At 40.8% G+C, this 22,670-nt stretch overlaps 5 protein-coding genes across 6 annotated transcripts; 3 read left to right on the top strand and 2 right to left on the bottom strand.

The window, feature by feature from the left end:
* Positions 1 to 488: 488 nt before the first annotated feature.
* On the bottom strand, positions 489 to 6,063 carry LOC113528941 (tripartite motif-containing protein 16-like). Its single transcript, XM_026917803.3, has 6 exons — positions 5,380 to 6,063; positions 4,721 to 4,816; positions 2,635 to 2,868; positions 2,370 to 2,529; positions 1,502 to 1,552; positions 489 to 1,402 (listed from the first exon to the last, which is right to left on the bottom strand). Exons 1-6 carry the CDS (start codon positions 5,977 to 5,979, stop codon positions 870 to 872), a joined length of 1,674 nt encoding a protein of 557 aa, XP_026773604.3. The 5' UTR covers positions 5,980 to 6,063; the 3' UTR covers positions 489 to 869.
* A 2,061-nt stretch (positions 6,064 to 8,124) lies between these two features.
* LOC117596551 (tripartite motif-containing protein 16-like) lies at positions 8,125 to 11,420 on the top strand. Its single transcript, XM_034301961.2, has 6 exons — positions 8,125 to 8,788; positions 8,974 to 9,069; positions 9,216 to 9,449; positions 9,578 to 9,737; positions 10,301 to 10,360; positions 10,478 to 11,420. The coding sequence occupies exons 1-6, from the start codon at positions 8,189 to 8,191 to the stop codon at positions 11,008 to 11,010; spliced, it is 1,683 nt and encodes a 560-aa protein (XP_034157852.2). The 5' UTR covers positions 8,125 to 8,188; the 3' UTR covers positions 11,011 to 11,420.
* Positions 11,421 to 12,434: 1,014 nt separating this feature from the next.
* LOC117596541 (uncharacterized protein K02A2.6-like) lies at positions 12,435 to 17,046 on the top strand. The gene is given in 3 exon segments (XM_034301885.2): positions 12,435 to 12,992; positions 13,672 to 14,727; positions 14,729 to 17,046. Coding segments are annotated over 3 exon segments (3,195 nt in total). The 3' UTR covers positions 16,310 to 17,046.
* On the bottom strand, positions 17,001 to 17,667 carry LOC128317813 (estrogen-related receptor gamma-like). The gene is made up of 2 exons (XM_053231628.1): positions 17,652 to 17,667; positions 17,001 to 17,341 (listed from the first exon to the last, which is right to left on the bottom strand). The coding sequence occupies exons 1-2, from the start codon at positions 17,665 to 17,667 to the stop codon at positions 17,001 to 17,003; spliced, it is 357 nt and encodes a 118-aa protein (XP_053087603.1).
* Positions 17,326 to 21,220, top strand: LOC128317871 (tripartite motif-containing protein 16-like). 2 transcript variants are annotated; one of them, XM_053231781.1, is made up of 7 exons: positions 18,122 to 18,250; positions 18,349 to 18,736; positions 19,437 to 19,532; positions 19,676 to 19,909; positions 20,020 to 20,179; positions 20,498 to 20,557; positions 20,669 to 21,220. In XM_053231781.1, the coding sequence occupies exons 2-7, from the start codon at positions 18,356 to 18,358 to the stop codon at positions 21,199 to 21,201; spliced, it is 1,464 nt and encodes a 487-aa protein (XP_053087756.1). In that variant the 5' UTR covers positions 18,122 to 18,250; positions 18,349 to 18,355; the 3' UTR covers positions 21,202 to 21,220. The 2 variants fall into 2 exon arrangements, with proteins under 2 accessions (XP_053087755.1, XP_053087756.1); XM_053231780.1 differs by having other exon boundaries at positions 17,326 to 18,736.
* The last annotated feature ends 1,450 nt before the right edge of the window (positions 21,221 to 22,670 follow it).

The raw sequence follows: 22,670 nt of genomic DNA, 5'->3' as shown, positions 1-22,670 counted from the left end.
ACATTATTTTGATCAGAAAAGATTACTTTTTTCAGACACAAAGAGAAAAATCAAGCCTCATTTTAATTTATTGCAATTCAGTATTATTTGTGTGACCTGTCTTTCTCTGTCATGTGACATATATTCACTGTGGACTTGTCTGTAACTCTGATGGACTAACAGGACTCAGGACAGGGAGCTGATCACCTCGGTGTAAATGATCCCCCACAGATCATCATCGTCTCATGAACACTCTGTTAATCCACGCAACAAAGTCTTCATCTCTTCTGTGTCATTAGGCAGTAAAACCTGTTCTTTTACTGTTCTTCAGCTTTGTGGCTGTACGCGATTAGATTTAAATAAAAAACTTTCAAGGAAAAAACATTTGAGGAAAAACTTAAAAATAATTTAATAATAACATACACTTGATGTATTGTTATAAATGATAGTCAGTAGACAGATAATATAAAGAATTACAAACACAGTAACACAATACATTATGCTTATTTATTTAAAAAAAAAAAAATTCTGAGATTACATTATAAATTTCATAGAAGTGATACGAGTGAATGTAAGTCTAATAATATTATATAATCCAAACAGGAAAGTTGAAAAATTAAATTTAGAATAATTAAAAAAATCACCAGCAATTATAGCATTTCTTTTGTATAATACATATATCCAGAAACCAAATAATTCTCTGATATGGATGCCTTTTTTTTTATAACATGTCACATTTATAACATTAAAATCTCTTAAAAGACAGAATAAGGAAGTTGTAACAGTATTAATGAAAATTAGGAAATATAAAATAAGTTACTCATGTTACTCTTTATTTGAAAAAAGATGTTATTTTTGCTTATTTTAATACAAATCACATTAGTAGTATTTTATTTTGGATCCCATAATCTCACAGCTGATCCATAATCAGGTATCCAGAATCCAGCGTATAGAGGCTGAGTGAATGTGGTGTGGACTCTGTGGAGGAGCTTCATCGTGTCAGAGACGCTGTAGAAGGACAGAGTTCCTGCACTGTGATCCACATACACTCCTATTCTGGAGGATGATGGAAGTCTGAGCTCAGTCTTAATGTTGTTGTGCCAGAAAGAGAGAGAAGAAGAGAAACACTGCAGACTCCAGGACTGATTGTTGCCTCCGAACCAACACTCTTTACCATCTCCTTTCCTGCTGATGTCTTTATATGAGACGGATATTAACACCCACTTCTCACCGCTCCACTCCACCTCCCAGTAACAGCGTCCACACACACTCTCCGTACACAACACCTGACTGTAGGAGTCAAATCTCTCTGGATGATCAGAGTACTGCTGCTCGCTCTCACTGTACTTCACCGCTCTGTTCTTCTCAGATAGAATGAGGTTATAATTTACTGTGTTGGGATCCAGAGTCAGATCACAGAAATCTAAACACATGAAAAATGTGAACATGTTAGATATTAATCACAGCATATATTTATATAGTGTGTGTCTATGACTGCAAGAGGTCATAACTGCAGACATACATTTTAAAAAATCTTCTTTAAAGAAGGGCGGCATTATGTGAACTGCTGCAGCTGTGAAAACAGAACAAAAATGGAAATGAAAGTTAGACTACATTTATTTTCATAAATGAATTAATAATGCATCATCTCTTTCTGTAAAGATGTAACAGTTGATACAATATGTGTTTTGCATTGAACATTGAAATCTCTACAGTGTCAATGTATCACACCTCTGTCAATGAATTTTTTTTTCACTGTGAATGATGGAGAAATAGACTTGATTAATAACATAAGCACGAGCAGAGAGCTACTTTGGTACCTAATGACTACAGGATAAAGGTTTTGACTGAACAAATGTTATTCATATCATTTAGGAACTCTCTCTGTCTCTCTCTCTCTCTTTAGAATGTGTGAATAAATGTGCGTGTGTCCTCTATGCTTTATTAGCATTAAATAACTGAAAACAAACTGTTGTCTTATATGTATAACCCTGTTCTATCAACACTGGATATCAGCCAGGGCTGGTGTTTTAACACCCAGTTACCATATAATGTTATAAGACGCCATTAGTAATGGCTGAAACCTTCTCACTGAGTTTGTCTAAGGGTCTGAGTGACAGGGAGCCTGCGTGGGTTCTAGGTTATGTAGGTAAGCTGAAAAAAAAAACAGGGTATACGTAAATCAAAGTCCTATTTCATCCCTCCTAACTGCCAGAGGCGGTGTTTCAACATCTGGATAACCTATATCAGTAGGTCACAAGTACCCGACTCACCCTAAGACTGACTGCAAGGGCATTCAAATATTCTCACTGCACTCACTCCACTGGAAGAAGACTCTTTACCGTGCTGCAGAGAAAGTAAAGATTTCCCAGCAGGACAATTTCTCTCACCATGTTTAGGAATTTTGATGAATTCCTCCTGGCAGAATTCCTCCAGTCTCTTTTTCAGATCAGAGAGAGATTTCCTCACTCCATCAAATGAGAGATGTTGATTGACAGTGATGCTGGGTGAGTCCTCACATCCAGAAGAGACACAGAGAGACTGGAAACTCTACAGAGAGAAAGAAAAACATCATGGAGAAGAGAAAGGTGGAGAAATATACATGTGATTATACAGACAGGTGTGTGTATGTGTTGATCAGACAGTGAGTGTTACCTGGAGGAAATGGATGTGATCGTGTGTGTGTGAAAGCTGCTCCAGCTCAGTGACTCTCCTCTGAAGATCAGCAATCTCCTGCTCCAGTTGCTCCAGGAGTCGTTCAGCTCGACTCACTTCAGTCTTCTCCTGAGCTCTGATCAGCTCCGTCACCTCCGAGCGCTTTTTCTCCATGGAGCTGATCAGCTCAGTAAAGATCCTCTCACTGTCCTCCACTGCTGTCTGTGCACTCAGCTGTTAGGAGACATTCCTTTTTTAATGTAAGTCTAGTGTGTTTATGTTTGTGTGCATGCGTGCATACGTGTGTGTGTGTGTGTGTGTGTGTTCACAATGAATGGTAGAGAAACAAGGCCCACAAAATCCAAACCTATGCAGATAAAAATGACATCCACAACTTTTACAATTCAGTTAAAATTATTTATGGTCCAAAAACTCTTTTTCTCACTTCCCTGAAAACAGCAGATGGTCTTACACTTCTGAAACACCAGCACAAAGGTTTCTTATGCAAACATCAGCATTCATGGAGAGATGGACGACTTAGACGACTGGGTCAGAGCAACTCCAAAACGACAGGTCTTGTTGGGTGTTCCCAGTATGCAGTGTTTAGTACCTACCAAAAGTGATCCAAGGAAGGAATACTGGTGAACCAGCAACAGGGTCATGGGCACCTAAGAGTCACTGATGCACGTGGGGAGTGAAAAAGAGTTCAAGGTGTTGACTTGGCCTCCAAATTCCCCAGCTCTCAATCCAATCGAGCATCTGTGGGTTGTGCTGGACAACAAGTCCACAAGTCCCCATCTCGCAACTTACAGGACTTGCTGCTAACATCTTGGTCCCAGATACCACAGCACACCTTCAGAGGTCTTGTGGAGTCCATGGTTCAACTGGTTAGAGTGGTTTTAATGTTATGGCTGATTGGTATATATTTGTAAGGCCTGGGAAGATGAAAATATTCCCCAACAGTGGAGAGATACAAACATCATCACCGTACACAGTACATAAACAAGGGTGATAAATCCATCTGTGGCAACAGCAGGAGAATACCCCATTCCTGGCCAAGAATTGGCAAAGATTCATTCAACATCACTGAAAGGAGTGCTACCAGATTCATGGTGTGGTTTTAGAAAAAAAAAAAAAACAGGAGCGTGGTCAGTAAAATATTCACAGCATAGCAACTTCAGGAAAACACTGTTTGGTTGTCCCACCAAATGCATCAAATTCAGTTGTTGCATGATGGGATGATGGCTCGAGTGACCATAGGCGGAGTCTAGCCATGATGTCTAGAGAGCAGATCTTAGAGCCACAGTATGCTGATGACCATAATCTTGTGGCTAACTCTCCATAGGAGATTCAGTCCATCTTTGCTGTGGTTGTCAGACCTTACAACAGCTCTTAACACCACCAAAACATGGGTGATTTGCCAGTGGAATACCACCAGTCTTCTGAATCAACCATAACCATGTTTTATCACCTGGTCTTTGAGAACAAGACTCCAAGGTACCCATACACCAAGGTGGCCATTTACCAATATGTCTGTATATACACCCTGTTCTACAGCTGTGAAGCGTGGGTCACTTATGGACATCATATGAAGTCCCTTGACCACCTGCAGTGTATCCTGGGACTCACCAGACATGATTGAGTGACTCAAATATGAATATGAACTGCAGAACTATTGAGGCCACCATCAACCAACACTAACTATACTGCGTAGATCAAGTTATTAGGATACTCCAGAACTGACTGTCCTGCAGAGTTCTATATGGACAGTTAACATCATGTCCGGTGCTCAGCAGGTGGCAGAAGAAAAGTATAAAGACCAGGAGAAGACTTTGCTGAAGAAGTGCAGCATTAGATCTGGAGATCACTTTGGCTGACTCTTACACCTTGTGGCAGCTCACCCTGCATGGGACTAGCACACCAAAGGATGCTGCTATCATTGCTACCACTTATACATGCCCTACCTGTAGCGGAAACTGTGGTTCCAGGATTAGACTGTCCAGTCATCTAGGAGCCCAACGATAGAGGACAGAAGTGGACGTCATCATCAGATGGACAACAAGTAAACAAAATGTTCACTGCTCACCTTTATAGTGTTCAAAGCCTGTTTCAGCTCCTGCACCTTCTTCTGCTTCTCCTGGATTCTCTGGTGGGATTTCATTTGCTCCTCCTTCAGCTCACTCTGAGGACAAATAAAATAAGCACAATGGGTGAATACTGACGGCAGATAAAGGGTTAAAGTTTACTTGTGTTTTGTGCAAATGTGCTTGCTGCTGTTCTATGCAAAATATCATTAAATGAGCAACAAACAACAAAATGTGGCTTGCAAACAAAACATTTCGAACCACATTGAAGTATGTATGCCCAGATTGATATTATGGATCTATTGTAACATTTTACTATATATTTAATTTTTGAACTATTTCATTGTATATTTAATTATATTTAATTATTTAATAAAGTCAGAATTTAGACTATGGAGTCCTCCATAGAATTTGACACTTGCTTACGATGGAAAACTGAAATAACTGTTTAAATATATAACTAAGATTTAACCTAGGGCCTGAGCACAGGGCTGGAGCTCAGCAGGGATTTGGTGACTTCCTCACTCAAAGACACCCATTTAAACTGGTCAGGTAAGTATCAAATAAAATAGGTGTGTTAGAGCAGTGAAATCACCAAATCACAGCTGATTGTAGATAAGAAACAGGATGAATTAATGCTGAAAATGTTTTCAGTTCTCACCTGCTTTTCTGCTCTTTCTGATGCAGCAGGAACAGTTTTATGACGTTTGTGTTTATCCATCGTACACAAATAACAGATGAAGCTTTGGTCAGTACGACAGTAGATATCGATCGCTTTATCATGCTCAGAGCAGATCTTCTCTTGTAGATTTCCAGAGGCTTCGATTAATGTGTGCTTTTTCAATCCAGGAACTTCATAGTGAGGTTTCAGATGAGTTTCACAAAAGGAGGCCAGACACATCAGACAGGACTTGACGGCTTTGTGTTTTCTCCCGCTGCAGAAATCACACTCCACATCTCCAGGTCCAGCGTAACAGTGAGCAGGAGAAGCAGCTTGGACTTCAGTCTTCTTCAGTTTCTCCACCACTTCAGCCAGCATGTTGTTTCTGTGTAGAACAGGCCTTGGAGTGAAAGTGTCTCTGCACTGAGGACATCTATACACTCCGCTCTTATCTTCCTGATCCCAGCAGTCATTAATACACACCTTACAGAAACTGTGACCACAGGAGATAGTCACTGGATCCTTCAGTAGATCCAGACAGACTGGACAGCTGAACTGATCCACTGAAAGCTGATCTACTGAAATACTAGCCTCGGCCATTTTCCTGCACTCTCACACTGATATAGAAAGAGTGACACTCTGAGTTTCGTTTCCACTGAAATGAATTCCTGTGTGTGTGTTTGTGTATGTGTGTGTGTGTGTTATAGTGACAGAGAAAGTAGGTGGAGCATTAAAGGCAGGGTGTGAGTTCAGGATTTAAAGACAAAGTTTGTCAAAAAGTATTTGGAAAAGTACAAGAGAAGATCTGCTTCATCTTCATCTGTTATTTGTGTATGATGGAGGAACACAGAGGTCACTGTACTGTCACCCATAAGGCAGAAAGAACCGAAAAAATGGTGAGAAATTGATGTCTTTCTGTTGTTTTTGTTTTCAGAACCAAATAATGCAAATTGTATTTCAAACCTAATTTCTTCTCAGATGCCTTAAGCAGTTATATGACTTTTAAACTGATTGAGATGGTTGTATCCATTTAAATAAATAATTATCTCAATTCCAACAGACTAAATGAATATTTCAGTCTGGTTTTCAGCACAAAAACTGCACTCCTTGAAGTTTTAAATGATCTTAAAGTAAATCAAGGCAGAGGTAGCTTATCTATATCGGTTCTTCTAGACCCTAGTGCTGCTTTTGACACAGCTGACCTCAAGATATTACTTATTCAGCTACAAAACTGGGTTGGTTTCTCCAGTTCTGTTATAAATTGGTCAAGATCCTTACATTTGTATGTGTGATTACTTATTTGCACTTGGTAGCTGCTCATCTAAGCTTCATACTTTGCCCTGTGGAGTCCCTTAAGGTTCTGGGCAGACATTATTTAATCTCTTCTTGCTCCCGTTAGCCAGAATAATCCATAATTACAACATTTCCTTCCGTCAGTATGCAGACGACACACTGGTTTATAGATACGCTCACTGATTTTTGAATGTCTTCATGGTCTTGCTCCACTGTACCTTAGTGAAGTGAATGTTAGATATGTTCCAGCAAGAGCTCTGAGATCAACAAACAGAAATATTTTGGTCGTGCACGCTCCCCAAGTGTGTTGAGAAAGCCTTTTGTTATTATGGCCCCAAACTTTGGAAATCCCTCCCTGATGACCTGAGAGCTCTTGATGATCTGGACTGAGTTTCCCAAAAGCATCGTAACCCAAAGATGATTGTTAAATGGTAGTGCGAGCAGCACATTGAACGCTCTCTCTCCCAGTTAAGACTACAGTATCTTAAGTTTGCGATGCTTTTGGATAAACTGAGCCCTGGAAAGATTTAAGAGGAGACGAAAGACTTATCTGTTCTGCTTATAGCATTTATTCATTTTTATTGCACTTAATTTTATTTACTGTTTTTATGTATATATTTTTTATTCTCATATAATCATATATTTTTGCAGATTATTGTTTTTAGATATTTTTAAATGTGTTTGTTTTTATTTTTAAATTTTTATTTTTATTGTATTAAATTTTCACTGTCTGTAAAGTACATTGTTTTCTGCTTTAATTAATAAAGTTGTTTTTATTATTATTATTATTATTATTATTATTATTATTATTATTATTATCATCAAAGTTGGCAATGTCCCTGAGAACGTTAAACAACCAACCAGTCATTTCCTAATAAAACTTCAAAAAGCAGTTTTAAAGGCAAAGGGTGCTCACACCAGATACTGACTGGGTTTAGGGTTTTTTTTACTGTGTAAATTACTATTTACTATTTAAAGTTGTTGTGTTTTTTTGTTTGTTTGTTATTTTTACATTTTTCTACATATAGAAAATATACTATTTTAATTTTATTAAATCTGAAAGAAACTTCACTTTACAGGATTTATTTACATGCCAAAGACTTCTGCACAGTGCTGCACCTGTAGTCACATTACACAAATTTTGTAATTTTTTTTTTTTTTGTAATTAATTACAAGAGCTGGTGTCTTAAATTTGTGAAGATGAATCAAATAAAAAAGGAATGCACTTACAGATGTACTTTTAGTATAGGGGTCATTTAGTTAGATGCTTACACATTCATACACAGGCTAGAATGTTATATGGTGAAGAAATGGTTAACAGAAGAATGTTCATGAACTCTGTCTTTGGCTCCTCCTCTCTCTCTCTCTCTCTCTCTCTCACACACACACACACACACACACACATACACACACACACACACACACCCAAAATCAGGAAATGACTCCTCATGTCAGAGAAAACGAAACTCAGAGTGTATCTCTCTCTCGCTGTCAGTCAGTGTGAGAGTGCAGGAAAATGGCCGAGGCTAGTATTTCAGTAGATCAGCTTTCAGTGGATCAGTTCATCTGTCCAATCTGTCTGGATCTACTGAAGGATCCAGTGACTATCCCCTGTGGTCACAGTTTCTGTAAGGTGTGTATTAATGACTGCTGGGATCAGGATGATAAGAGTGGAGTTTATAGCTGTCCTCAGTGCAGAGACACTTTCACTCCAAGGCCTGTTCTACGCAGAAACAACATGCTGGCTGAAGTGGTGGAGAAACTGAAGAAGACTGAAGTCCAAGCTGCTTCTCCTGCTCACTGTTACGCTGGACCTGGAGATGTGGAGTGTGATTTCTGCAGCGGGAGAAAACACAAAGCCGTCAAGTCCTGTCTGATGTGTCTGGCCTCCTTTTGTGAAACTCATCTGAAACCTCACTATGAAGTTCCAGGATTGAAAAAACACAAATTAATTGAAGCCTCTGGAAATCTACAAGAGAAGGTCTGCTCTGAGCATGATAAAGTGCTGGAGATCTACTGTCGTACTGACCAAAGCTTCATCTGTTATCTGTGTATGACGGATGAACACAAAAGCCACGACACCGTCTCAGTTAAAGCATACACAACTGAAAAACAGGTGAGAAATGCAAGTCTAATTTATTCAGAGTCGTTTCATACAATTTACATTTCTAATCTAAAGAGTCTGAAGGTTTTCACGCCAAGCAGAGGTAACTTTAACCCTTTAGCTGCAGTTAATATTCACCCACTGAGCTCATAATCTCATAATGCATAAACAGTGAAATGTATTTTATTTGTCCTCAGAGTGAGCTAAAGGAGGAGCAGATGAAATCCCAGCAGAGAATCCAGGAGAAGCAGAAGAAGGTGCAGGAGCTGAAACAGGCTGTGAACACTATAAAGGTGAGCAGTGAGCAGAGACAGAGCTGCTCCTAGAAACACACACAACATGGACAACCAGTCATTTAGAGTCCCAGTAAGAGAGGGAATGATAGATGAGCTTTAAATCTTATGTGTGTGTGTGTGTGTGTGTGTGTGTCTCCTACCAGCTGAGTGCACAGACAGCAGTGGAGGACAGTGAGAGGATCTTTACTGAGCTGATCAGCTCCATGGAGAAAAAGCGCTCGGAGGTGACGGAGCTGATCAGAGCTCAGGAGAAGACTGAAGTGAGTCGAGCTGAACGACTCCTGGAGCAACTGGAGCAGGAGATTGCTGATCTTCAGAGGAGAGTCACTGAGCTGGAGCAGCTTTCACACACACACGATCACATCCATTTCCTCCAGGTAACACTCACTGTCTGATACACACACGCACACACACACACACACACACACACACACCTGTCTGTATAATCACATGTATATTTCTCCACTTTTCTCCTTCTCCATGATGTTTTTCTTTCTCTCTGTAGAGTTTCCAGTCTCTCTGTGTCTCTTCTGGACGTGAGGACTCACCCAGCATCACTGTCAATCAACATCTCTCATTTGATGGAGTGAGGAAATCTCTCTCTGATCTGAAAAAGAGACTGGAGGAATTCTGCCAGGAGGAATTCATCAAAATCCCTAGACATGGTGAGAGAAATTGTCCTGCTGGGAAATCTTTACTTTCTCTGCAGCACGGTAAAGAGAGACATCAAATTTCCCAAAAACACACAGAAATGATTTCATATGATCACGTGAACTTCCTGTTATTGCTGCTCTCTACTGGAAAGATCATTTTATACAGTTACACTTTTTATTCATGTCTTAATAGTGTAAAAGCTTCTGTTTTGTTTTCAGTTATTCTACTATTAATAAAGCATAGAGGACACACACACATTTATTCACACACTCCTACAAAGAGAGAGAGAGACAGAGAGAGTTCATAAGTCATATGAATAACATTTATTCAGTCATAACATTTATTCTGTAGTCTTTAGTTACCAAAGCAGCTCTCTGCTCGTGCTCATGTTATTAATAAAGTTTATTTCTCTGTCATTCAGAAGGGGAAAAAATCTCATTTAAATCCCACACCTAGAGAATGTGTTTTCTAAAATAAAACGCTGATTAAACATCAGACACAAATTCTATCACTTTAAACTGTTTCTGTCTTTTACAGCACCTGAGTTTTCCATTTTGTTTCTGTGTCTCTACAGCTGCAGCAGTTCAGATGATTTTACCCTCAGAACCAAAGAGCAGAGAAGATTTTCTGCACTGTACGTGTAAAACACACACACACACACGCACACACACACACACACACACACAGTCTCACCCACCACAGAAAAATATGTGCTGTGATTAATATCTGTTCACATTTGTCATGTGTTTAGATTTCTGTGATCTGACTCTGGATCCTGACACAGTACATAATTACCTCATTCTGTCTGAGAAGAACAGAGTGGTGACGTACAGTGATATAAAGCAGCCGTACTCTGATCATCCAGAGAGATTTGACTCCTGGGAACAGGTGTTGTGTAAGGAGAGTGTGTGTGGACGCTGTTACTGGGAGGTGGAGTGGAGCAGTGAGGGATGTGTGTACATATCAGTCTCATATAAAGACATCAGCAGGAAAGGTCAAGGTAATGAGTGTGGGTTTGGACGCAACAATCAGTCCTGGAGTCTGCGGTGTTCTTCTTCTTCTCACTCTTTCTGGCACAACAACATTAAGACTGATCTCAGAGTTCCATCATCCTCCAGAATAGGAGTGTATGTGGATCACAGTGCAGGAACTCTGTCCTTCTACAGCGTCTCTGACACGATGAAGCTCCTCCACAGAGTCCACACCACATTCACTCAGCCTCTATACGCTGGATTCAGGTTACCTTATAGACGATCAAGTGTGAGATTATGTAATTTTCCTTAATACTCTTATCTTCTTTCCTCTGTCTTTTAGGACATTTGGATATTATGATTGGGAATATTATAAAAAAAAGAATATATTTTAGAACATTATGTTGTTTCTGAATGTACAGTATGTTTTAAACAAAAAAAACTACGATTGATTGTGTATGATTTTTTTTTTTTTTCAAATTTCCATCTGTCCAATTTGCCTCTTCACTCCATCCAGTCTAGCATACGCATGAAAACTATCAGGTGTAAAATATCATTAAAATATTAAGTCCTTTAAGTTTCAGCTTCTCATCTAAAGTGGCTTTTGTAGGTAAAAAATAATATATTTTGTATAACGAGCTATTACGGTGAAAACTCACATATCACATGACTAAAAAGTTTACAGTATTTCTGTTTCATTGCAATAAACGGTGTATAAATGTGTTTTCCTCACTGTCCATCGTTCTGCATTGTGGATTAACCCACTAAACTGTCTTCATGAGTTATTTGTTTACATTAATCTGATAATGTGATCAGTGTGTGTGTGTGTGTGTGTGTGTGTGTGTGTGTGTGTTGCGTGATTTGCTTAGGGAAAGCTCAAAAATAATTTTAATAGGCTTAAAAAAGGACATGAAAGCAAATGAACAGTATTGGTCTTTATAAACGAAATGATTCAGAAGTGCTGAGTCCTTTTACCGTGTTTTCTCTCTTCTTGTGTATGTAATGTTTATTCTTTAACGAATGGATGAGTACAGGACTTCCGATTAAAAATCAGTGCAAAACTGTACCCTGACCATTAGAGGGCAGTATAGGTACACAAGTGTTCATTGCCAAATAAAATCAGTCAGAATCGATCAGAATCGAGTTCAATAAGAATCAGACTCGATTAGAATCAGTATAAGAATCTTGGCAGTGAGCCAGTACACTAGCATACAGGGACTTCGACTCAGCTGTTGAACTCATTGTTAAAAAAACATCCAATGTTAGCATGCTCCTTTTTTTTTTATTTTATTTTTTTTACAAGAGCTAGCATATGTATCCAGGTTGTGTTTTTATCTAAGTTGAGAGGCTACAGAGATCACATGCAAGCAACAAGCGACTGTTCATGTAGTGTATTGGATAGAACTCAGGAATATATATTAGTTGGCCACTCTTTGTATTGATACTGAGTTAGTGTTTTGTTGGCCATCCTTTTTTCTCGTAAGTCTCCGGCTTCATTATTGCAGACAGTTCAGTAAAGAAAAATAAGAAGAAATGCCCCCCACGTGTTTAGACTCTTTATTGAGTTTTTATCACGCACAAACACAACAATTGGCGACGAGGTTTACACGGACATGATAAAGACTCCGAAGCGCTTTTCCTAGTTTTTTTTTTTTTCGGACTGGGCGTTTTTTTTTCTGGGAAAAGTAGGAAGACAAGCAGCCTTGAACAGGAGGAGGACAGTGCAACTGTGCAAAGATGGCTGGTTATATTGGAAAACTTGACGCTTTTGACAGTGGGACGGATGATTGGACAATGTATTGTGAACGAATGGAGCAGTATTTCAAAGCCAACGATATTGGAAATGAAAAGCGTGTGTCTGTGTTGTTGAGTGCAATTGGAGGAAAAGCATATGCATTGCTGAGAAGCCTCACTGCACCTGCAAAGCCTGCTGATGTCAGCTTCGACAACATTGTAAAAACGATGCAAGACCATCTAGCGCCGAAACCGCTGCTCATAGCAGAACAATTCAGATTTCACAAGCGAAATCAGAACGAAGGAGAGTCAATCGCAGCGTACGTAGCTGAGCTGAAAAAGTTATCTGAACACTGTCAGTTTGGGGATGGACTGAATGATGCGCTGAGAGATCGTCTAGTCTGTGGCATTTTACAAGAGAGTATTCAGAAGAGATTGCTCACGGAGGCTGATCTCACTTTCAAACGTGCAGTTGAAATTGCAGTAGCCATGGAAACAGCTGCCAGAGACGCGGTGGAGTTGCGGTCAGGAGTAAAAATGTCGGTGAACAAAATGTTTGCAGTGAGTAAAGCAAAGAAAATAATGCAAAGAAGTGAACTGTGTTACCGATGTAATAAGGGTGGACACAAAGCAAACCAGTGCAGATTTAAAACAGAAACCTGCAGGAAATGCAACAAAATTGGACATATACAAAGAGCATGTCGATCTGATGTACCAAACAGTGAGAAAGACAGACAGTACAAGGCTCAGAAAAAGAAAAGCAGGAATGTGCATGTTATCGCTCAGAATTCAGATGAAGAAAGTGATACTGTGCTGGCAAACTTGGAAATTTACAGTCTGAAAAGTGACTTGAAGCAAGCAATTTGGCTGATGCCACAAATTAATAGAAAAATCATCCGAATGGAGTTGGACACAGGCTCCGCTGTATCCGTGATGTCACAGAATGAGTTTGAGAGACATTTTGACAATGTTAAGCTAAAGCCATCACCTGTTAAACTAAAAACATACACCGGTGAGCCTATACTTCCCATTGGGGTAATGCCTGTTACTGTTGAGTACAATGATCAGCAGAGTGAATTGGATCTGTACATAGTACAGACAGAGGGGCCAGCACTTTGGGGACGTGACTGGTTGCGAAAGTTAAGGTTGGACTGGGAATCCATTAAAAGTCTGCAAGTCACAGTTCCTGATGCATGGAATACTCAAAAGAAACTGGAAAGAGTGCTGGATGGTGCTGTAACAGTGTTTCAACCAGGCATGGGAACGTCCTGTTCCTTATGCTATTCGCCAGAAAGTCGAAATTGAGCTGGATCGATTGGAAGCTGAAGGAATACTATCCAAGGTTGACTGGAGTCCCTGGGCAACTCCAGTTGTTCCTGTATCCAAGAAGGACGGAAGTGTAAGACTTTGTGGAGATTTCAAGGTGTCTGTCAACCCCGAACTGCATGTAGAACAATATCCACTACCAAGAATAGAGGATATCTTTGCCACACTTTCTGGTGGTAGACACTTCAGCAAAATCGACCTGGCGGAAGCATATTTACAGATGGAAATGGAGGAAGACTCAAAAGTGCTTCTGACTATTAACACCCATAAGGGATTGTATCGCTATAACAGGCTGGTTTTTGGCATTGCCTCAGCGCCCGCTTTATGGCAGAGGGCTATGGATCAAGTGCTTCAAGGCTGCCCTGGTACTCAATGTTACCTCGACGACATCATCGTTACAGGTGAAAATGACAGTAGACATTTGGAGAACTTGGCACGTGTGTTAAGGAGACTGGAAGATTTTGGGCTACGAGCAAGACGTGACAAATGTGAGTTCTTTAAGAGCAGCATCACATACTGTGGACATCACATCGATGCAAATGGCCTACATAAGTGTCCTGACAAGTTGAGAGCCATAGCAGAGGCTCCACCACCCAAAGATGTCTCACAGTTGAGGTCATTCCTGGGATTTGTCAATTACTACAACAGGTTTTTGCCAAATCTAGCCACTGTTCTCCATCCCCTTAATGCCCTGTTGCAAGCAGGAAAGAAATGGATGTGGACAAAGCAGTGTACGGAAGCTTTTCGGGAAGCAAAGCGACTGGTGATGTCAGACACAGTATTGACTCATTTTGACCCCCATAAACCATTGAAAGTGGCATGTGACGCCTCACCGTATGGCATCGGTGCAGTGTTGTCCCATGTGATGAGTGATGGGACCGAACGACCTATAGCCTTCGCTTCACGTTCTCTCAGCGCTGCGGAGAAGAACTATGCTCAGATTGATAGGGAGGCGCTGAGCTTGGTCTGGGGGGGTTAAACGATTCAATCAGTATCTGTATGGGAACGAGTTTACCTTGGTCACTGACCATCAGCCTCTGGTTTCAATATTCAGTCCACAGAAGGGAGTTCCACTGACAGCTGCAGCACGGATGCAGAGGTGGGCTTTGTTCCTAGGAGGACACAGATACCGGATTGAATTCAAAAGAACGCATAGACATGCAAATGCAGATGGACTTTCACGCCCGCCATTAGACCTTACTAGCACAGAGCCAGTGAAAGAAAGCATATCTTTGGATGTTTTTACACTTGCGCAATTGGAGGGCTCCCCTGTTATAGCTGAAATGGTTCAGAGAGAAACCAGGAGGGATCCCACATTGTCTCAGGTATACGCAGCTACACAAAATGGCTGGAACGCAGAAGCAAAGAGCCGGTTCGCACAGTACTATCAGCGCCGTGACGAACTGGCTTTGGATGGAGGTTGCATCATATGGGGTTTAAGAGTCGTCATACCTGCTAAGTTGCGAAATCGAGTCTTGGAGGAGCTTCATGTCGGACACTTAGGAGTAGTCAAGATGAAGTCACTTGCAAGAAGCTTTGTATGGTGGCCAGGAATAGATCAGCAGATCGAGCAGCTTGCCATGCATTGCTCAGGATGTCAGCATGTTCAAAAGATGCCAAAAGCAGCCCCATTACACCCTTGGGAATGGCCCGCTTTGCCGTGGCAAAGGATACATGTTGATTTTGCGGGACCCTTCATGGGCACTACATTTCTCGTTGTTGTTGATGCATGTTCGAAGTGGCCTGAAGTGTTCAGTATGACCTCCACAACTGCTTCTCAAACGGTGACAGTACTGAGAGAACTCTTTGCAAGGACTGGTGTACCTGAACAGCTAGTGAGCGACAACGGGCCCCAGTTTGTATCTGCAGAGTTTCAAATCTTCCTCAAGAACAACGAGATCAAGCATTTGACCTCAGCGCCATACCACCCTGCTACAAATGGCTTAGCTGAGAGATTTGTGCAAAGCTTAAAGAATGCTCTGCGCGCCATGACAAATGAAAAAATGACACTAAATCAAAAATTGCAAAATTTCCTGTTTGCGTATCGAAACGCAGCCCATGCTACCACGAATCGAACCCCTGCCATGTTGTTCCTGGGAAGACCCTTACGCTCTAGGCTGGATTTGTTGAAACCAAATCTGAAAAGAACCATACAGGACAAAGAATTGAAACAATTGCAAGGAGGAGGAAAAACACGCGAGTTGGAAGTGGGGGATAATGTGCTTGCTAGGGATTACAGAGGAGATCACAAGTGGATGCCTGCAAGAGTCAAAGAAAGAACAGGTCCACTCTCGTATACAGTGGAGGTTGCTCCCGACATCCTCTGGAGACGGCATATTGATCAGCTGAGAAGCTCAAATGTTCCTCTGGAGAGTGTTCCAGTGAATGTTCCATCTACACCTACTGTCCCTGCTACCAATGGAAGTGAAACGGCCCTACCATCAGATGGCACAGTAACTCCCTGTAAAGCGCCACAGTCACCTGTTCCTATCTGCGAAGAGAGACGTTACTCTACCCGTGTACGGAAACCTCCAAACCGTCTGAATTTATAAGAAAGATTTAAATGAAACAATAGTTATTTGATTGTTACATTTATTTTTGTAAAAGAGGAAAAAAAAAAGTTGCCATGTTTATTTGTAAGGAAATTGTTTGTGTGAGACTTCCTTATTTAGAGGGGAGGAAATGTAGTGTATTGGATAGAACTCAGGAATATATATTAGTTGGCCACTCTTTGTATTGATACTGAGTTAGTGTTTTGTTGGCCATCCTTTTTTCTCGTAAGTCTCCGGCTTCATTACTGCAGACAGTTCAGTAAAGAAAAATAAGAAGAAATGCCCGCCCGTGTTTAGACTCTTTATTGAGTTTTTATCACGCACAACAGTTCACTTCCTGTGTATGTGCGAGACACATGAGCCTGTGCCCAATGTAGACTCAGATTCCTGTTCTTGGCTGACAGAAGAGGGGAACCCGACATGGTCTTCTGCTGTTGTAGCCCATCTGCCTCAAGTTTCATTGTGTCCTGCATCTTGAGATGCTTTTCTGCTGTTCTCGTTTGTAAAGAGAGGTTATTTGATTGTTTTAATTGTTTTTCACACCATTCTGTGTAAACTCTACTGACTGATGTGTGTGAAAATCCCAGAAGATTTCTGAAATACTCAAACCAGCCCATCTGGCACCAACAACCATACCACATTCAAAATCACTGAGATCACACTTTCCCCATTCTGATGTTGGATGTGAACATTAACTGAAGCTCTTGACCTGCATCTGCATGATTTGATAAATTGACCACATGATGATGTGTGTATTTGTACCTGAGTTGGCGAGCGCAATGGCCTTGAGTGTGACGAACTCCTCCCTCTCGAGGCCCATGGCTCTGTACTTCCTGACGAGCTGCAGTATGGCCGCGTGGAGCTCGAGCAAACCGGTTCGCCTCGCCTGCTCGGCGTCCATCACATAGTCCTCGGCGAACACCAGGCTGTCCTGAGCATCCAGCGAACGGAAGACCACACGCAGGATCAGGATCTCCATCCATGCACTCTGCAGGAGACGCATCTGGTCTGGCAGAGAGAGACTGGAGAAACCTGGATGAAGGAAAAAAGGAAGAGAGGGAGAGAGACTTGAGTGGTGGACGTGCATATACTTTAACAATAAACGAGTGTTTGAGTGTTGTTATTTAACTATGAAAAACGTACAAAGTGAAGCTTTCTGTAAGGAGATTTTGAGGTTGTGGTAAATATTAATAAACATACAGGTAGCAGTACGTGAATTATGATTGCCTTACATACTTGCAAAGGAGTATGCAACTAAACTAGTATGCTAAAACACAAGCATTCAAGTAAGCTAGTATGCAAACGAATTAGTAAGTGGAGATGAAGTGTGTCGGATGGTGACTGCACTGCTGTTCCATCCCGTCAACACTTTAAGAACAAGCAAAGCTTGATGCCTGCAAGGAATCTGCTGATCTGTACAACACACATACACACACACACACACACACAAATGCATGCTCATTCACACACCTGGTTTGGGGGGACTTTGTTTAGATTGTTAACAGATGGCTTGGAAAATGTATGTAAGTTGTGCACAGACTAATGCACATGCTTACACATGCATACACAGGCTAGAATCCTATATGGTGCAGATTGGAGGGTTTTTTTTGCGCCAGAAGAAATTGTGTCTAAGAAATGGTTAACAGAGGAATGTTCATGAAGTCTGTCTTTGTGCTCCTCCTCTTTCTCTCTCGCGCTCTCGCTCGCTCTCTCTCATACACACAACCAGGAAGTGACTCCTCATTTCAGGGAAAACGAAACTCAGAGCGCCGCTCTCTCTCTCTCTCTCTCTCTCTCTCTCTCTCAGTGTGTGAGTGCAGGAAAATGGCTGAGGCCAGTATTTCTGTAGATCAGCTTTCAGTGGATCAGTTCAGCTGTCCAATCTGTCTGGATCTACTGAAGGATCCAGTGACTATCTCCTGTGGTCACAGTTTCTGTAAGGTGTGTATTAATGACTGCTGGGATCAGGAAGATAAGAGCGGAGTTTATAGCTGTCCTCAGTGCAGAGACACTTTCACTCCAAGGCCTGTTCTACGCAGAAACAACATGCTGGCTGAAGTGGTGGAGAAACTGAAGAAGAAGACTGAAGTCCAAGCTGCTTCTCCTGCTCACTGTTACGCTGGACCTGGAGATGTGGAGTGTGATTTCTGCAGCAGGAGAAAACACAAAGCCGTCAAGTCCTGTCTGATGTGTCTGGCCTCCTTTTGTGAAACTCATCTGAAACCTCACTATGAAATTAATGCTTTGAAAAAGCACAAGTTAGTGGAAGCCTCTGGAAATCTACAAGAGAAGATCTGCTCTGAGCATGATAAAGTGCTGGAGATCTACTGTCGTACTGACCAAAGCTTCATCTGTTATCTGTGTATGACGGATGAACACAAAAGCCACGACACCGTCTCAGTTAAAGCATACAGAACTGAAAAACAGGTGAGAAATGCAAGTCTAATTTATTCAGAGTCGTTTCATACAATTTACATTTCTAATCTAAAGTGTCTGAAGGTTTTCACTCCAAGCAGGAGCCACACCTCATTTCAGTCTTTTAATTATTTTCATCCATTTAAACAACTGATAAGATTTATGAATTCTGGCTCCTGATTGGTTGGAATGAAAAACCAGCCCTTTGGGGATGAGATTAGACACACACTCCTGCTTTAGTCAGCTTTAGGACCTCACTTTTTTAATTCAAAGGAATAATGTTGAAGTGAGTTAAAGTTAAGGTGTTTGTTAGTAAAGAATTGTTAAATAAATTTGTCCTTATCAGGTCAGAGCAGTCAGTGAACATTTCAGCCAAAACCCATCTGAACATCATTTTACAGCTTTACAGTGTTGAATTATTAACTCTTTATCTGTCATTAATTTACACACTTAGCTCACGGTGCATAACAAGAGTGCTCCATACAGCAAGTATCATTGGGTGATTTTATTATACTAATAATAATAAACTGCTCAGACCACATTATGAACTTCTGTGAACTTTGAAACATCCAACATCTTGTTTTCTACATTTTGATAGGGGGCTCCATAAAACCCGAGTGAACTTTAACCCTTTAGCTGCAGTTAATATTCAGCCACTGAGCTCATAATCTCATAATGCATAAAGAGTGAAATGTATTTTATTTGTCGTCAGAGTGAGCTAAAGGAGGAGCAGATGAAATCCCAGCAGAGAATCCAGGAGAAGCAGAAGAAGGTGCAGGAGCTGAAACAGGCTGTGAACACTATAAAGGTGAGCAGTGAGCAGAGACAGAGCTGCTCCTAGAAACACACACAACATGGACAACCAGTCATTTACAGTCCCAGTAAGAGAGGGAATAGATGAGCTTTAAATCTTGTGTGTGTGTGTGTGTGTGTGTGTGTGTCTCCTAACAGCTGAGTGCACAGACAGCAGTGGAGGACAGTGAGAGGATCTTTACTGAGCTGATCAGCTCCATGGAGAAAAAGCGCTCGGAGGTGACGGAGCTGATCAGAGCTCAGGAGAAGACTGAAGTGAGTCGAGCTGAACGACTCCTGGAGCAACTGGAGCAGGAGATTGCTGATCTTCAGAGGAGAGTCAGTGAGCTGGAGCAGCTTTCACACACACACGATCACATCCATTTCCTCCAGGTAACACTCACTGTCTGATACACACACACACACACACACCTGTCTGTATAATCACATGTATATTTCTCCACCTTTCTCCTTCTCCATGATGTTTTTCTTTCTCTCTGTAGAGTCTCCAGTCTCTCTGTGTGTCTTCTGGATGTGAGGACTCACCCAGCATCACTGTCAATCAACATCTCTCATTTGATGGAGTGAGGAAATCTCTCTCTGATCTGAAAAAGAGACTGGAGGAATTCTGCCAGGAGGAATTCATCAAAATCCCTAGACATGGTGAGAGAAATTGTCCTGCTGGGAAATCTTTACTTTCTCTGCAGCACGGTAAAGAGAGACATCAAATTTCCCAAAAACACAGAGACTTTATAGTCATTAGTTACCAAAGCAGCTCTCTGCTCGTGCTCATGTTATTAATAAAGTTTATTTCTCCGTCATTCAGATGGGAAAAATCTCATTTAAATCCCACACCTAGAGAATGTGTTTTCTAAAATAAAACGCTGATTAAACATCAGACACAAATTCTATCACTTTAAACTGTTTCTGTCTTTTACAGCACCTGATTTTTCCGTCTCCATTTTGTTTCTGTCTCTACAGCTGCAGCAGTTCAGATGATTTTACCCTCAGAGCCAAAGAGCAGAGAAGATTTTCTGCACTGTACGTGTAAAACACACACACACACACACACACACAATGTCTCACCCTCCACCACAGAAAAATATGTGCTGTGATTAATATCTAACATGTTCACATTTTTCATGTGTTTAGATTTCTGTGATCTGACTCTGGATCCTGACACAGTAAATTATAACCTCATTCTGTCTGAGAAGAACAGAGTGGTGAAGTGCAGTGAGAGAAAGGAGCCGTACTCTGATCATCCAGAGAGATTTGACTCTCGGTGGCAGGTGTTGAGTAAGGAGAGTGTGTGTGGACGCTGTTACTGGGAGGTGGAGTGGAGCGGTGAGAAGTGTGTGTCCATATCAGTCTCATATAAAGACATCAGCAGGAAAGGACGGGGTAATGAGGGGTGGTTTGGAGGCAACAATCAGTCCTGGAGTCTGTGGTGTTATTCTTCATCTCTTTCTTTCTATCACAACAACATTGAGACTAAACTCAGAGTTCCATCATCCTCCAGAATAGGAGTGTATGTGGATCACAGTGCAGGAACTCTGTCCTTCTACAGCGTCTCTGACACGATGAAGCTCCTCCACAGAGTCCACACCACATTCACTCAGCCTCTATACGCTGGATTCAGTTTACCTTATAGACGGTCAAGTGTGAGATTATGTGATCTAAAATAAAAGGTAGTTTTTACATGAAGCTTACTCAAATAATGATTAATAATGAAATTTTCCTTAATACGCTCATCTTCTTTCCTCTGTCTGTTAGGACATTTGGATATTATGATTGGGAATATTATTTAAAAAAAAAAAAAAGAATATGTTTTAAACAAAAAAAAAAAACTACGATTGATTGTGTATGATTTTTTTTTTTTTCAAATTTCCATCTGTCCAATTTGCATCTTCACTGCATCCAGGCTAGCATACGCATGAAATGTTAGGGTTTTGCTGGGAATCGAACCCAGGTCGCCAGCGTAGTAATCCAGCAAACCCCCACTAGGTGACCAGGGGAATGACTCAAGTGCAGAGGAGTGAGGCGAGAGTAGAGTAAAAGAAACAGTTTATTAATAAAGATCCAAAAATCCAAGGCAAAAAATAAAAGTATAATCCAAACGCTCAGAAGATACAAGGGAAAAAATAAAAAAAATCCAAAAGTGCACAGTCCAAGAAACCAAAAATCAGAAAAGAAGAGGCAAAAATCCAAACGCTCAGAAGATCCAACAACGGCAAATTCAAAGTCCAAAAAGTTCACACAAAAGCAAAGTACCAAAAACAACACAAAGACATAAGTAAGGAACACGGAACAGAGGTTACTAGTCTTAAACATCACAGCACAAAGACTCCGTGACAAGAGGCCAAACTGAGGGGGTATAAATAAATATAAACAAATATAAACAAATCAAGGGGGCAAACTGAAAACAGGTGTAAGTAATAAGGACTAGGCGGGGCACAAGGCACATGGAAAAACAAAAGCACATGGCTGTCAAAACAAAAACAAACACAGAAGCAATAGCGGCCTCTAGAGGCCAAGATAGTCCAAGTCCTAACATGAAAACTATCAAGTGTAAAATATCATTAAAATATTAAGTCCTTTAAGTTTCAGCTTCTCATCTAAAGTGGCTTTTGTAGGTAAAAAATAAAATATTTTGTATAACGAGCTATTACGGTGAAAACTCACATATCACATGACTATGTGTATAAATGTGTTTTCTTCACTGTCTATAGTTCTGCATTGTGGATTAACCCACTAAACTGTCTTCATGAGTTATTTCTTTACATTAATCTGATAATGTGATCAGTGTGTGTATGTGTGTATGTGTGTGTGTGTGTGTGTGTGTGTGTGTGTGTGTTGCGTGATTTGCTTAGGGAAAGCTCAAAAATAATTTTAATAGGCTTAAAAAAGGACATGAAAGCAAATGAACAGTATTGGTCTTTATAAACGAAATGATTCAGAAGTGCTGAGTCCTTTTACCGTGTTTTCTCTCTTCTTGTGTATGTAATGTTTATTCTTTAACAAATGGATGAGTACAGGACTTCCGATTAAAAATCAGTGCAAAACTGTACCCTGACCATTAGAGGGCAGTATAGGTACACAAGTGTTCATTGCCAAATAAAATCAGTCAGAATCGATCAGAATCGAGTTCAATAAG

This window comes from Pangasianodon hypophthalmus, chromosome 30 (assembly GCF_027358585.1).
Source record: "Pangasianodon hypophthalmus isolate fPanHyp1 chromosome 30, fPanHyp1.pri, whole genome shotgun sequence".
In the NCBI taxonomy this organism is placed as follows: Eukaryota; Metazoa; Chordata; class Actinopteri; order Siluriformes; family Pangasiidae; genus Pangasianodon; species Pangasianodon hypophthalmus.
The sequence above is the reverse complement of the archived record's forward strand: the minus strand, read 5'-3'. Positions and strand labels throughout refer to the sequence as shown.